The 15,891-nt window shown below is 50.0% G+C and overlaps 2 protein-coding genes across 5 annotated transcripts in view; one reads left to right on the top strand and one right to left on the bottom strand.

The window, feature by feature from the left end:
• SERPINE3 (serpin family E member 3) overlaps positions 1–4,914 on the top strand; it is a 30,690-nt gene extending 25,776 nt beyond the window's left edge. Inside the window, exons 8-9 of the mRNA XM_068165268.1 lie at positions 3,185–3,268; positions 3,862–4,914. Coding sequence (XP_068021369.1) covers positions 3,185–3,268; positions 3,862–3,905 — 128 coding nt within the window. The 3' untranslated portion in view covers positions 3,906–4,914. The remainder of the gene's footprint in view (positions 1–3,184; positions 3,269–3,861) is intronic.
• Positions 4,915–7,484: 2,570 nt separating this feature from the next.
• Positions 7,485–15,891, bottom strand: part of INTS6 (integrator complex subunit 6) — a 53,745-nt gene continuing 45,338 nt past the window's right edge. For all 4 annotated transcript variants that reach the window (XM_068165307.1, XM_068165304.1, XM_068165305.1 and 1 more), the window contains 4 exons: positions 15,317–15,551; positions 14,218–14,589; positions 13,320–13,413; positions 7,485–8,165 (listed from right to left, as the gene is read on the bottom strand). In XM_068165307.1, coding sequence (XP_068021408.1) covers positions 8,072–8,165; positions 13,320–13,413; positions 14,218–14,589; positions 15,317–15,551 — 795 coding nt within the window. In that variant the 3' untranslated portion in view covers positions 7,485–8,071. The remainder of the gene's footprint in view (positions 8,166–13,319; positions 13,414–14,217; positions 14,590–15,316; positions 15,552–15,891) is intronic.

The following is a 15,891-nucleotide window of genomic DNA, read 5'->3' as shown; positions in this document are numbered from 1 at the left end:
ACTATGGACTGAACAGTCAACAGAAAAGTGACATATGTCAATAGAAATCCTGAGTCCTGTGTCCAGTTCTGGGCTGTTCAGTTTGGGAAAGCTGTTGAGATGCTGGAAGGTGTCCAGAGAAGGGCAACAAAGCTGGGGAGGGGTTTGGAGCACAGCCCTGTGAGGAGAGGCTGAGGGAGCTGGGGTTGCTTAGCCTGGAGAAGAGGAGGCTCAGGGGAGACCTTCTTGCTCTCTCCAACTCCCTGAAGGGAGGTTGTAGCCAGGTGGGGGTTGGTCTCTTCTCCCAGGCAAGCAGCACCAGAACAGGAGGACACAGTCTCAAGCTGTGCCAGGAGAGGTTTAGGCTGAATGTTAGGAAGAAGTTCTTCCCAGCAAGAGAGATTGGCCATGATCTCAAAGGTCTTTTCCAACCTGGTTAATTCTCTTCTCTTCTATGACTGTCATAAACCAGAGGAACTAAAATTTCTGAGCTGTGCAATACTTCTTTCCCCTCTGAGGTGGGCAGGTCCCATGAGCTTTATCAAAGAAGACCCCTGCTTTTTTTGTTTCCTTTTTGGAAGACTCAGGTGCTCCAGGGATGCCACAAGTCAGTGTGAAAGGCAATGGCAGCCCTAGATCCCTGTGTGGATGAGGTAGCCATTACTGCCACTTCCTTGCCTCTCTTGAGAAGCTGAACTTGTCCTCCAGCTCTTTTTGCATCAGCACAGCAGAAGGATGATCATTAACCACATCTCACCTTCCTACTTCCCTGGGCTGTGCTGACTGTAGATGTGCCCCACATACACATTGCAAATGGTGGTGGTGCTTGACTGCAGATCAGGGCAAGGTCTCAGTCTCTTCAGTTTCACTTCCTTGCCCTCCTTGCTTCCAGGAAGACATCCAAGACATGTAGAGAGAGAGCACTGCAGTGCATCCCATTGCTTTGCTGATGATGTCAGGCCACTCACTGCAGCTATCCCACAGTCATGATGTCAAAAGGAACCTGAGCACAGCTGATTCAGTGTAGGATTCTTCTACAGCTTTGAGTAAGACACATCCTGTCCCTGTGTGGGAGGGCAGGGAAGATCTGAAGCTAAATGAATCGATCTGCACAGCTACCAGTTTTAACTGTTATGACAAGTCCCCTCTCCACTGGGGTACTACCACATCCAGAATCCTTCTGGCAATTCCCATACAAAACAAGGGTTCAACTGGCTTCAGCTACATACCAAAGTAACCTTTAACCCATGGAATGGAATGGAATGGAATGGAATGGAATGGAATGGAATGGAATGGAATGGAATAGAATGGAATAGAATAGAATAGAATAGAATAGAATAGAATAGAATAGAATAGAATAGAATAGAATGGAATGGAATGGAATAGAGTAGAATAGACCAGGCCAGGGTGGAAGAGACCAAGATCATTGTCTCCAACCTATCATCCAACACCACCTAATCAGCTAACCCATGGCACCAAGCACCCCATCAAGTCTCCTCCTGAACACCTCCAGGGATGGTGACTCCACCACCTCCCCAGGCAGCCCATTCCAATGGGCAATCACTCTCTCTGTGTAGAACTTCCTCCTCACCTCCAGCCTAAACCTCCCCTGGTGCAGCCTGAGACTGTGTCCTCTTGTTCTGGTGCTGGCTGCCTGGGAGAAGAGACCAACCTCTGCCTGTCTACAACCTCCCTTCAGGTAGTTGTAGAGAGCAAGAAGGTCTCACCTGAGTCTCCTCTTCTCCAGGCTAAGCAACCCCAGCTCCCTCAGCCTCTCCTCACAGGGCTGTGTTCCAAGCCCCTCACCAACTCTGTTGCCCTTCTCTGGGCAACCAATTGCAACCAATGCCAAAATCTTCCCTAACTGCAGTCAGCCCAAGCTAAGCAGCTGATTTGAAAAGGTATTGCTTTGTTTGCTCACTTTAAAAGCTCTGGATGTAGTGACAGGGTGGCTTGCAAGCTGAAGCAGGCACCCTTCACTAGGAGCCCTGAAAGTCTTACTCAAAGCTCTTTCACTGGCTCTTCTTTAAATACTTAATTGAGCTCCATTGGTTCATTAGAAAAGCATCATCCAAAGGTGGGAGTTTCTGTGTTTGCTTTGCAATCCAGTCTCAGTATTGTACAGCCACAGCACAGAATATTGAAACAAGATGTGCTTTCACAACAGCTGAAACTTCCCATTTCTGAGAGAGGAGACAATCACACAGACAGGCACAAATGGAGACTGGGAGAACCTGCCTTGTTTTCAGAGCTCTGATAGAGACACTCCAGGGTGACGCAGATGTTCCTCTGCTGTCTCTCCCCTGTTTGAAACAGGGACTGACAGTTGGGCCTTGCTGATCTTTTATTTTCACCAGAGCTGCATAACCAAGGCTTAGCTAACTGGTCAGGCATGAGCATGGTATGGCTTCAGCAGGGTTAGGCCACACCTTGAGTCCTGTGTCCAGTTCTGGGCTCCTCAGTTTAGGGAAGATGCTGAGATGCTGGAAGGTGTCCAGAGAAGGGCAACAAAGCTGGGGAGGGGTCTGGAGCACAGCCCTGTGAGGAGAGGCTGAGGGAGCTGGGGTTGCTTAGCCTGGAGAAGAGGAGACTCAGGGGAGACCTTCTTGCTCTCTACAACTACCTTAAGGGAGGTTGTAGCCAGGTGGGGGTTGGTCTCTTCTCCCAGGCAAGCAGCACCAGAACAGGAGGACACAGTCTCAAGCTGTGCCAGGGGAGGTTTAGGCTGGATGCCAGGAAGAAATCCTTCCCAGCAAGAGAGATTGGTCTTTGGAATGTGCTGCCCAGGGAGGTGGTGGAGTCCCCATCCCTGGAGGTGTTTAGGAAGAGCCTGGATGAGGCACTTGGTGCCATGGTTGAGTTGATTAGATGGTGTTGGGTGAGAGGTTGGACTTGATCTCGAAGGTCCTTTCCAACCTGGTTAATTCTGTTCTATTCTAACAAAAATCCAACCCCAAACCACTCACCCCCAAAAAAGTACTTTTGAAATCCAAACCCAGATGGCCTCCAGTAGCAAAGCAGACATGAAACACCTGCATGGAGCCTCACAACACCTACCCTGCTCCTTCACTCAGGTAAGACTGTTGTGTATTCACTCAGCAGAGGTGCCAAGCCAAGGTGGCAAGCAGCAGGCCTTGAGGACGCTGTATGAGAGAGGGAGTGGAAGTGGCCACACTGCACTGATGGTTTCTTTCTTGCATTACAGCAATGGTGCTGCTGAGAAGGTCTCGGACACCTCTGTTCAAAGCAGACAGACCCTTCACATTCTTCCTGAGACAAGCTAACACAGGTACACACATCCTCTCCATTTCAACTGCAGAATGGATGTTAGGAAGAGGTTCTTCATAGTATCATAGTATCATAATATCATTCAGGGTTGGAAGGGATCACAAGGATCATCCAGTTCCAACCCCCCTGCCATGGGCAGGGACACCCCACACTACATCAGCCTGGCCACAGCCTCAGCCAGCCTGGGCTTAAACACCTCCAGGGACAGGGCCCCAACCACCTCCCTGGACAACCCATTCCAGGGCTTCACCACTCTCCTGGGGAAGAACTTCCTCCTCCCCTCCAGCCTCAATCTCCCCACCTCCAGCTTCATTCCATTCCCCCTAGTCCTAGCACTGCCTGAGATATGGAGAGATTGGCCATTGGGATGCTGCCCAGGGAGGTGGTGGAGTCACCATCCCTGGAGGTGTTTAGGAAGAGCCTGGCTGAGGCACTTGGTGCCATGGTTGAGTTGATCAGATGGTGTTGGGTGAGAGGTTGGACTGGATGATCTCAAAGGTCTCTTCCAACCTGGTCTATTCTAATCTATTCATGAATTTAAACTGTGCTACTCTTTGAACACTGAAATAATGTTAACATTGTTCTCCTTTGCAGGTTCAGTGCTCTTCATAGGAAGAGTCACAAATCCTTCACAATAAACCTGAGCCAAACACAGAGTCTTCAGCTTTCCTTTGGTGAAAGGCTGCCTTGTGTGCATTCATTACAACACTTCTGCAAGAGAGAGTCCTCCACACCCTTCTCACTTATTTCCCATACTGTTGGAATCCTAACAGCTGTCAAGGAATTGTTACCACCACAACCACAGCAAAGATAACAAACATGTGAGGAAAAACTGAATAGATTCTGCCACCTAAGTGTTTAAGAGCCTGGGCCAGCAGCTTCAGATGAGCAACATGATGGCTAAAGTCAGCCTGCCTGCTGCCAAGTCTGTAGGTCATCTGAAACAAGGAATCCCACAAGGAGGTTTCTCATGGCATTTTTCCAGCACAGCTTTATTGCCCTGTCCTGGAGGCTAAAACTCAAGAATGGACCCCAAATGGAACCTGGTGCCAGGTTTAGCTCTGACCCACCTGAGAGAGCAGGGTTACAGGCAACTAGCAAGGTGCTATGAAAATGAAATCGTTGGGAGGCTGTTTCAAACCTGACAGGACACACAGCAAGCAGAAATACCCACTCAGAGCCCTGACAAACATTAACCCCAAACCAGGTAGCTGTACAACCTTTACCAATTCTCAAGGGGAAGAAAACATACTGTGGACACTCCTGAAGAACACTGAATGAGTCTAAAAACATCCAGACAAAAATCACCTTGCAGCACCCTGACAAGAGCTGGGATACAGAGAGAATATTGGAACAGGATCCAGCAGCTGATGGCACAAACATTCCAGGCCTGTGAAGATTTTGGGTGAAGATTACCACCCACTGACTCCTAAGCAAAGCATCAGAGGGGAGCTGCTCCTCCTGAATCAAACAGAGTGTTTCAGAAGCCAGGATACTGATAGCTTCCTACAGGATACAGGATAGTGTCTGAAGGGGGCTACAGGAAGGCTGGGGAGGGACTGCTCAGGATCTCAGGGAGTGCTAGGACTAGGGGGAATGGAATGAAGCTGGAGGTGGGGAGATTGAGGCTGGAGGGGAGGAGGAAGTTCTTCCCCAGGAGAGTGGTGAAGCCCTGGAATGGGTTGTGCAGGGAGGTGGTTGGGGCCCTGTCCCTGGAGGTGTTTAAGCCCAGGCTGGCTGAGGCTGTGGCCAGGCTGATGTAGTGTGGGGTGTCCCTGCCCATGGCAGGGGGGTTGGAACTGGATGATCCTTGTGGTCCCTTCCAACCCTGACTGATACTATGATACTAACATCACAGTCTGAAGCTGCACCAGGGGAGGCTGGAGGTTAGGAAGAAGTTCTTCCCAGAGATTGGCCATTGGGATGTGCTGCCCAGGGAGGTGGTGGAGTCACCATCCCTGGAGGTGCTTAGGAAGAGCCTGGATGAGGCACTTGGTGCCATGGTTGAGTTGATCAGATGGTGTTGGGTGGTAGGTTGGTCTTGATGATCTCAAAGGTCTTTTCCAACCTCGTTAATTCTGTTCTCTCTGGCACAGATGTGACCAATAAAGCAGGTGGTATTTTGTGTTCAAGCAGCAACAGCATCTTGTCTGTTTCCTGCATTTGCAAACATGTGATAACTTCTGACAAAACCTTCGTGCACTGCTCCTCACAGGCTGCTGCCCCCTGCTTTACTGCACTGAATCCTCACAGGCTGCTGCCCCCTGCTTTACTGCACTGAATCCTCACAGGCTGCTGCCCCCTGCTTTACTGCACTGCTCCTCACAGGCTGCTGCCCCCTGCTTTACTGCACTGCTCCTCACAGGCTGCTGCCCCCTGCTTTACTGCACTGAATCCTCACAGGCTGCTGCCCCCTGCTTTACTGCACTGCTCCTCACAGGCTGCTGCCCCCTGCTTTACTGCACTGCATCCTCACAGGCTGCTGCCCCCTGCTTTACTGCACTGTATCCTCACAGGCTGCTGCCCCCTGCTTTACTGCACTGCTCCTCACAGGCTGCTGCCCCCTGCTTTACTGCACTGCTCCTCACAGGCTGCTGCCCCCTGCTTTACTGCACTGCTCCTCACAGGCTGCTGCCCCTGCTTTACTGCACTGCTCCTCACAGGCTGCTGCCCCCTGCTTTACTGCACTGAATCCTCACAGGCTGCTGCCCCCTGCTTTACTGCACTGCTCCTCACAGGCTACTGCCCCCTGCTTTACTGCACTGCATCCCCACAAACCAGGGGGGATGGTCATTGCAGGGGATGTGCACACAGGATGTGGGTTTGTTAGGCTGGTCACCAAACAATGACGTGCAAAGTATACAAGGCCACAGGGCATCATCCTACCATAGCTGTGATTCAGCATCAGCTTCTTTTCCCTCCTTCTCTGGTATCAAAAACATCCAGGGATATAAAATGTGGGGCAGGCTGTGGATGGAGTCTGCCTGGACCTCAGCAAGGTATTTGACACCGTCCCCCACAGCAAACTCCTGGCCAAGCTCTCAGCCCATGGCTTGGACAGCAGCTCTCTGAGCTGGGTTAGGAACTGGCTGGAGGCTGAGCCCAGAGAGTGGTGGTGAATGGTGCCACAGCCAGCTGCCAGCCAGGCACCAGTGGTGTGCCCCAGGGACCAGTGCTGGGCCCCATCCTGTTCAAAATCTTTACTGATGATCTGGAGAAGGGCATTGAGTCCATCATCAGTAAATTGGCTGGGGGCAGGAGTTGATCTGCTGGAGGGTAAAGAGGCTCTGCAGAGGGACCTGGACAGGCTGGGCAGATGGGCAGAGTCCAAGGGCAGGAGATTGAACACATCCAAGTGCCAGGTTCTGCACATTGGTCACAGCAACCCCAGGCAGAGCTACAGGCTGGGGTCAGAGTGGCTGAGAGCAGCCAGGCAGAGAGGGACCTGGGGGTGCTGGTTGATGGTAGGCTGAACATGAGCCTGCAGTGTGCCCAGGCAGCCAGGAGGGCCAATGGCATCCTGGCCTGCATCAGGAAGAGTGTGGCCAGCAGGAGCAGGGAGCTCATCCTGCCCCTGTCCACTGCACTGGTTAGGCCACACCTTGAGTCCTGTGTCCAGTTCTGGGCCCCTCAGTTTAGGAAGGAGGTTGAGCTGCTGGAAGGTGTCCAGAGAAGGGCAACGAAGCTGGGGAGGGGTTTGGAGCACAGCCCTGTGAGGAGAGGCTGAGGGAGCTGGGGTTGCTTAGCCTGGAGAAGAGGAGGCTCAGGGGAGACCTTCTTGCTCTCCACAACTGCCTGAAGGGAGGTTGTAGCCAGGTGGGGGTTGGTCTCTTCTCCCAGGCAACCAGCACCAGAACAAGAGGACACAGTCTCAAGCTGTGCCAGGGGAGGTTTAGGATGGAGGTTAGGAAGAAATTCTTCCCAGCAAGAGTGATTGCCCATTGGAATGTGCTGCCTGGGGAGGTGGTGGAGTCACCATCACTGGAGGTGTTCAGGAGGAGACTTGCTGGGGTGCTTGGTGCCATGGGTTAGCTGTTTAGGTGGTGTTGGGTGATAGGTTGGATTTGATGATCTTGAAGGTCTCTTAGAACCTGGTTTATTCTATTCTAAGATCTGCTCCTGCTTCTCTGCCACTGATCCTACAACACAGAAGCTGTGGAGAGGGAAGGCAGCAGGAAGCCCTCCCAGTGAGAAGTGCAGCCCATCCCACACAAGGATTAAAATAGAGCTTTTATTGATGGAATAACAAAAGTGCTTTTCTTAAATATTCTTCAAAATACATTTATACAACTTACAATAATATATCCAAAATAACTGTACATACAAAACAGGACCTTGGCTCCTGGCTGTGCTTCTGCTTCTGGATTGGAGTTTTACTGGTTTGAAAAATCACAAAGCAACTTTTTGGCAAAGCTCAACCTTGAGGAGGTGAGAGTTTGGAAGGTTGGAGTAAGAAAAATAGAACCTGAGGGCAAGGGACAGCAAAGTCCATGACAAGCAGGGAGCTCTCCACTCCCTTAAATACAAATGGGGGTGGGGTGGGGTTTTATTTTTTCACATTATAAAAATAACAGAAGGGAGGGAAAAGAAACCCAAAGCTGAGGGAGGCTCTCTCATCATTCCCCAGAGCAGCTGCTCATCCTTCCAGGTACTTGATCGTGAGAGAAGAGTGCATGTGGAAACTGGCTGGAAGGCAGGCCAGCAGCGCCCTGCCGCGGCTCTCCGGGTGCAGGGCTCCCTAGCTGCTGTGGCTCTCCGGGTGCAGGGCTCCCTAGCTGCTGTGGCTCTCCGGGTGCAGGGCTCCCTAGCTGCTGTGGATGTGGTTGACCTGGTTGGATCTGCGATGGATTTCTTCCAGGAAGCTCTCGAGCTGCTCTACCAGCATGCGCTTCTTGAACCTGCAGGGGGGAGAAGGCACAGGGAGGGAGCAGTCAGTGATGGTGCAGCACTCACAACACCTCCCATGGACCCTGACACTTCCACTACTGCTTATAGGTCTAGTGCATGATGTGGTCTCCTAAAATTCTGGTGAACTGCCAGGCTCTCCCAGTTGAGTTGCTGGAAGGTGTCCAGAGAAGGGCAACAAAGCTGGGGAGGGGTCTGGAGCACAGCCCTGGGAGGAGAGGCTGAGGGAGCTGGGGTTGCTTAGCCTGGAGAAGAGGAGGCTCAGGAGAGACCTTCTTGCTCTCCACAACTCCCTGAAGCGAGGTTGTAGCCAGGTGGGGGTTGGTCTTTTCTGCCAGGCCAGCAGCACCAGAACAAGAGGACACAGTCTCAAGCTGTGCCAGGGGAGGTTTAGGCTGGAGGTGAGGAGAAAGTTCTTCCCAGAAAGAGTAACTGGCCACTGGAATGTGCTGCCCAGGGAGGTGGTGGAGTCACCATCACTGGAGGTGCTTAGGAAGCTACTTGGTGCCATGGTTTAGTTGATCAGATGGTGTTGGTTGATAGCTTGGACTCAAAGGTCTTTTCCAACTTGGTTAATCTTACCCTATTCTAATACAGAGCTATCCTTAGCACAGTCTGTTCTGGACTATTGCTAAACATCACTCATCCCTCACACAGCCAGGGAGAAGGGAGTTGTTTGCCACTTCCCAAAGTAAAGGCCTGGAGTACAAAAATAAAGTGTATGCCAGGCAAGCTGCAAGGCTAGAGCTGGAAATAGCTTTTGGGGATTATTTGGGTGCCTGGGTGGTGAAATCCTAAGAGTGAAGTCTGTCCTGGTGGAAGAATAACCACCACACAGTGCAGATTCCCTGGCAAGCAAATGCAAATTACAGAGCTTGAGGAATGTAAGCAAGCATAGAGGTAATAATCCATACCTGGAGTCTCTGCACTTCTAGTCCACAGCAATTACAAGTGTGAGCAGCAGACCTCTGTCACCTTTGCTTACACTCCTGCCTCAATACACACAGCTGCTGGCTGCTCCCACTCATCCCTCCTCCTCCCCCTGGCATTTATGCATCTGAGAAGCCACTTCTGCCTGGTGCTTCTGCAGCCATATGCATACTCAAAGGTAAGCAGCAGTGAAAAGATGACACTTCCTCAGCTCAGTGCTGCTCTGAACTCCACACTGAGGTCAGTCACATCACCTTACTAACCCCCAGCAAGAGCCCCCAGTCACAGGCCTCCCAGTTGATGGTTTTGGGGCTCACAGAGACACAGCACATGTCCCAGTTCCCAGCACACTGACCTTTGCACAATCATGGCTTGCTTATGGGGGAACAAGGTCCCCTTCCCAACCACTCATTATCTTGTGAAACACTGCTGCTGGAGGCCCTTACCCAGGGACTTCCCAAAGCACTCCTCAGGAGCCCCACAGAAGCCCCACGCTTCAAGCAGTGCTTCCTCTCCACTCCTCCTCACTGCTTTCACAGCTGTTCCCTGCTCCTTGGAGACTTTGAACCTGGGAAGCAAGTCATTATTCATTCTCATTCCCCCTGGTAACAGCCAAATTACTCAAGCTAATAGCAATGTGCTTTACTCCAACACCATCCTCATGAAAACTGAGCAGGGACATACTCTGTGTGCAAGCAACTGGGCACTGCTGCCTTCCAGAACACCTTGGAGCCCTCCTGAAGCAGCTGTACAAGTTAAGAGCAGATCTTTCCTAGAAACTTAAAACCTGGTGGAAGGTGGAGAAGAAACACACTGACTCTGCTCACACTGCTGCTGGCACAGGAAGGCAGGCTTACAGGGGCCTGTGTCAAGCCCTTCTCTCTTCAAGCCCAGCTCTCTGAAAGGCCTTTTCAAGGCAACAGAACGAGCTCACATGAACTCAGCTAGTACTGTAATTAACAGAACTACACACTGACTTCACTTCAGCTGAGCACTGCTAGAAACAGCAGCACCCCCACTAATGTCACTTCCTTCAGTAGTTCTAGCTGCTGAGCATAAAATGTCACTGTTTGGAAGCTGATTGCATTAGTTGTTGCCAGCACTCAGACCAGGAGTGCACACTGCTCAACGTTGTGTCTAGGAACACACTTTAACCCCTGCTGTATGCATTGGTAGCTCAAAGCTCTTCATTCAGAGGTAAAACAGAAGGGAATTCTCCCCCTGAGAGGTTGGTTGATTGGGAGAATGCTGGTCAGTGGTTTTTCAGCTTTTGCTCTGGACTGTGTAGCTGAGAATAATGAATTGCCTAGTCCTAAACCATCAATAGATTGCTCTACCACAGCCAGAAGTGCTGAAGACCTCCCCCCCACTACATCAGCTCATTGCTTTTAGCTGTTCCCTAAGGAACTTTCCCTTCTGTGGCCCCCAAAGTGCAGCCACCTCTTGGGCAGGCAGGCCTCATGCTCAGTAAGGACCCATTATGAGCACTAATGCTGCCCACCCAGGCCAAGCCAAATGCATTTCACTAAGTGTCAGTCTTTGACAGACTGGAAAGAACTAAGGGGTTGAGAGGTTGGTGTGAGGTAGCTTCTCAGCCTTAATATCTTCATGACTGACTGGAAAAGAAAAGAAATCCACTATCTACCTCATCTGGATTTCTGCCTCTGAACAGTGACAGCTTCTGAGCTGTCAGAAGATGAACTGTGGGGCTGTTGGTTTCCAAAGGAAGCTAAAATGTGTGGACTGCAAGAAACTTCCTCTCCCCTCATGATCCTCCAGTGCATTAACCTCCAGAACTGAATGGGGACTGCCTTCAAATACACACTTCCGAAGTCTGTGTTCAGTCAGAGCTCCTTGGAGCAGGAAGAGACAGCTGGCATCCCAAATCTGAATTACCTTCTATGTCACTTCAAAGGTCACCCATCAGTTGACAGAACAAGACTGTCTGGGCAGCTCTGGAGAGCCTAGAGATGTTTCCTGCAGGGGGCAGGGAGCTTTGGGTAGATGCAAGAGCTTGCCTGTGAAAGGCAAGAACAGGGACTGTGCACAGCTCAGCAAGATGACCACACTGTAAAACTCTAACCTGTGAGAGGAGGGAGAGAGATTAAGATGTCCTGACACTCAAACCAATGAGAATGAAAGCTTAACAATGGAAACAGAATTGCCAACCTTTCCCCCCAGTGGCTACAGAGCACTGTGACAAAGGTGGGGAACAGTATTTGACTGTGATGCATCCAGCAGCAATACTCAAGCACTACTGCCCTGCACAGGGGAAGGATCAACTCCAGAGAGATGAGATGGACTGTGCAACAGAAGTGAGGATTACAGAGGACCTGAAGAGCACTACTTCAGAGGCACAAACACTTCCATCCCAGTAAGGGCTGCCACAGAGCTCAGGGGCAACAGTACTGTCTCCCTGTGCTGAGACAGTGAGGAAGCATGCACAGTCTCTGGGCTATGGCACAACTCTAAGCAGCAGCATAAAGACAGATGATGCAAAGGAGTAACAAACTAATCAGGGCTATAGGAGGAGCAGTGTCTCTATGCATCTACATGCTCTGCTGACAGCAGGAGGCCAGAAGGGCTGCATGAATACCCAGTGCTCAGTACACCCTCAAGGCTGAGCATGGCTTTATCCAAAAAGCACTTTCTATTTAGTCATGAAGTGTGTTTAACAAAAGCCACAGCAGAAAAGCTGACTGCTATAGAAACAGAGTCAAGAACAGCAGCAGCAACTGCTCTTTGAGGCTTCTGAAGCAAGGCTTAAATGTTTGTGATCCAAGCAGGAATTCTTAGTGCAAGACAAACACTACTGGTTCCAACCATAATTACATGATCCTCTCTCCTTTCCTCCTAATAAAGATGTAGAGGGCTAAGCAAGAAGGCTCAGTCCAAGGCTTCTGTAAAGAACATTTTCTACCTAGACTACCAACATGGGGTTGAAATCAGCCCCCCACCCTGGCGATAAATTAGCTCCCAGTTCCACAGCCCCAGGCTGGACTACAATGGCTCTGAGGGAAGTACCTCTGAAAAGCAGAGACATATCTTTATGCAGCATACCTAGACCTTAAAACTAACTTTATGCCAGGATTTTGAGCTGATGTAGAGTAACAAGTTCCAGCTCTTTCTGAAGGCCTCATGCACAGCAATGAATGCCAATTCAAACTGGCAGTGCACTCCACAGCTGAACTGTGAAACTCCAATCACCTTCTAACACTGCCTTCTCTTTCTCCACCCTTGTCCATCTGCATCTGTGGTGAGGTGGCAGCTACAGCAGCTGACATCAAGACAATCTCAGACAAAAAGGGAAGCTGGTGCAAATAACATCCTGAGGTTGATGGGTTTGTGTTTCTTTTTTCTAGGGAGGTTATTTATGAGAGCTCTCTATAATATTTACCATAAACATGGTTTAGTTGATTAGGTGCTGCTGCATGATAGGTTGGACACTATGATCTTGAAGGTCTCTTGCAGTGTGCCCAGGCAGCCAGGAGGGCCAATGGCATCCTGGCCTGCATCAGGAACAGTGTGGCCAGCAGGAGCAGGGAGGTCATTCTGCCCCTGGACACTGCCCTGGTTAGCCCACACCTCGAGTCCTGTGTCCAGTTCTGGGCTACTCAGGTTAGGAAGGAGGTTGAGTTGCTGGAACGAGTCCAGAGAAGGGCAACGAAGTTGGTGAGGGGTCTGGAGCACAGCCCTGTGAGGAGAGGCTGAGGGAGCTGGGGTTGCTTAGCCTGGAGAGGAGGAGGCTCAGGGGAGACCTTATTGCTCTCTACAACTACCTGAAGGGAGGTTGTAGACAGGCAGAGGTTGGTCTCTTCTCCCAGGCAAGCAGCACCAGAACAAGAGGACACAGTCTCAGGCTGTGCCAGGGGAGGTTCAGGCTGGAGGTCAGGAGGAAGTTCTACACAGAGAGAGTGATTGCCCATTGGAATGGGCTGCCTGGGGAGGTGGTGGAGTCCCCATCCCTGGAGGTGTTCAGGAGGAGACTTGCTGGGGTGCTTGGTGCCATGGGTTAGCTGTTCAGGTGGTGTTGGATTGGTTGATGGGTTGGACACGATCTTGAAGGTCTCTTCCAGCCTGGTCTATTCTATTCTATTGTGTGGCAGGTTAAAGAAAAGAACAAAACCAACCAAACAACCACCTGCCTGAGTGCCCAGCAGGGAAGTATGGCAGCACCTGCTGAAGTTTTCTAAGGTTAACTCCTTGCAGTTACCAACCTTGTAGCTTCTTTAATGACGTTCTGCAGAAACAGCAGCCGGGTCTGTAAGCTCCCCTGCACATGCTTCAGCAGAAAGAAGATCCTTTCATATTCTTGGAGACAAAGAGAAGAGCAAAGTCAGTTATTTCAGAAATGCCTACACAGATGTCTGTTCAGGTCTGAGTGAAATCCAGGTGAAATGCCTTAGATTTCATTCAACATCTGTAGGATTTTAGGATAGAACTAAGCAACCAGACCTGCAGCAGTGACACACTGGTAATAAACACCAACATGCAAAACCCCCAGGGGAATGCTGGAACACCTGACAAGTTAATTGTAACTGGAGAAGAGGAGGCTCAGGGGAGACCTTCCTGCTCTCTACAACTACCTGAAAGGAGGTTGTAGACAGGTGGGGGTTGGCCTCTTCTCTCAGGCAACCATGGACATAAGAGGACACAGTCTCAAGCTGTGCCAGGGGAAGTTTAGGCTGGAGGTGAGGAGAAAGCTCTTCCCAGAAAGAGAGATTGGCCATTGGGATGTGCTGCCCAGGGAGGTGGTGGAGTCACCATCCCTGGAGGTGCTCAAGAGGGGACAGAATGCAGCACTTGAAGCCATGATTTAGTAGTCATGAGGTGTTGGGTGACAGGTTGGACTTGATGATCTCTGAGGTCTTTTTCCAACCTTATCAATTCCATGACAACAAAACCCATGACTTCTATGAGTTCTGACAGGTATAACCATGCTTTAAACCCTCATCCAGTAAGTTTAATGCAGAGCTTTTAAAACACATCTTCTCAGCTTTAAATTCATTTTGCTCCAGCCTCAAGGTTCAGTATGTTTCTAACACAGTGATCTAGTAACAACTTTTTAGCCAGCTGTCAGAGCAGCCATCTGAAAGAGAGGCTTGGTACACTTACTCCTTCCTGGTTTCCGGATCTCCTTCATAATCTGTGCTCTCAGCTCTGTGTTGACCTCTCTGGAACTTCTGCAGGGCACAGTTTTTTTCCTTTTGCTGGGTGAAGACACTGGCAAGCTCTCCTCAGCACTTTGCTCTTTGCTACCTGATTCCTCATGATTTTCTAGGAACCCATCAACATTCAGGTTGTTCCCTAAATGTTCATGGCCTGCGCTGTCGGGGTGAGCTGCAGGCCGATCCAGTGAATTGAAAGGAGAGGAGAGCATGGCAAACTCTGAATCCACAGCACTTGGGAAGCCATCAGGTGAAAGGGAGTCTGTAACATGATTCTCCACCACATCATCCCCTGGAACCTCATTATTTGTTTCTGATGCTGAAAAACAAAGATTACACTTGCCAGTTCCACATTCACTGACTTCCCTCAGATGATGCAGAGTCAGTTCAGGGTTGACTTCAGTAAAAGCCATGCTCCAGCTTGGACAGTCATGCACAAGCCAGGCTTAAGAGAACATGTTCATGGATTGCAACACTGAGCACATTACTGTGTCTGCTGGCAATCAATGGCTTAAATAAAGTCACAGATATATTCTTTATATGAAAAGGGAGACCACTGCATGGATTATCAACACAAGAAAAGGCACCTGTAAAAGATGCTTCTATGCCATGCTTGGCTCTCCTCATGAAATGGAGCTGGCAGAGTTTACTACAGTGGTGAACAGGCTGTCACTCAGCACTTGGGATCCTTGCTAAGGGAAGTGCCTTCACTGCACTACAGCAAAGTTCAAATTAACTTCATGTTGTGATACTTCTGGAGCATCTGAATGCCCCAAGGAAGAACATCCTCCTACCTTTTTACAGGTCTCCTCATTTAATACAGGAAACACAGGGTTTGCATTGGGAAATTCACATGAAACACTTCTGCCTGATGGACTCCACTGAACTCTTCCCATAGCTCACCTCAGATGCACACTGCAGTGCTTCCCTTTCCAGAGTGAGCTGTAAACCTGCTGCCTTTGACAGCCACTGGGATTGCTACTTCAAGAAGCTTTCCTTGGCATAGATTAAAAAGCAAGCTCTCTGAAGATGAAGATTCCACTTACTTTTGTGAATGGGAATAGGTTTAAGAAGGTCAGGCTGTGCTTGTGTGATGGGTGTGGGTGGCCCTTTCCCTCCAATGTGGTTATTGACGATGGGAGGGGTTTGAGGTCGGCCCCTGAGCAGGGGGGACATACAGCGGCGTCTCTTGGGAATCCCTTGCATGTTTGGTTCTCCTGGTCTTTTGTGTTTATTTTGAGGTCCTGATACAAACTCATCTGCTTCATCTATCATCATTCCCTGTAATGAATGGGGAGAAAGCACAAGTTTCACACCAACCACATACTGTAAAATACCATATTGATGTTCTGATGATGTTCACCATGTAGAAGGCAGCCATGCACCACATGCCATTATGCACTGAATTCCCAAACATCAATCCTGCCTGGGCTAAATCAACATGCTTTAAGGCCCTTATCCTACAGGCTGCCAAGCAGGACAACTGATGGTGCTGCCAAATTTCTCAGTTAAACAACTCAACATATTTCAAAGTGCAGCTCTAAAGGATATTGCTTGGTCAACTCCAAGACACATGTGGACACAAGGGAGGGTACATACTCTTAATGTGACAGGAAGCCTT

Source organism: Melanerpes formicivorus, unplaced genomic scaffold, assembly GCF_026170545.1.
Source record: "Melanerpes formicivorus ecotype bairdi unplaced genomic scaffold, bMelFor1.0.p_v2 SCAF_87, whole genome shotgun sequence".
Lineage (NCBI taxonomy): Eukaryota > Metazoa > Chordata > Aves > Piciformes > Picidae > Melanerpes > Melanerpes formicivorus.
Note: the sequence above shows the minus strand (reverse complement) of the source record. Positions and strands in the feature narration are given on the sequence as shown.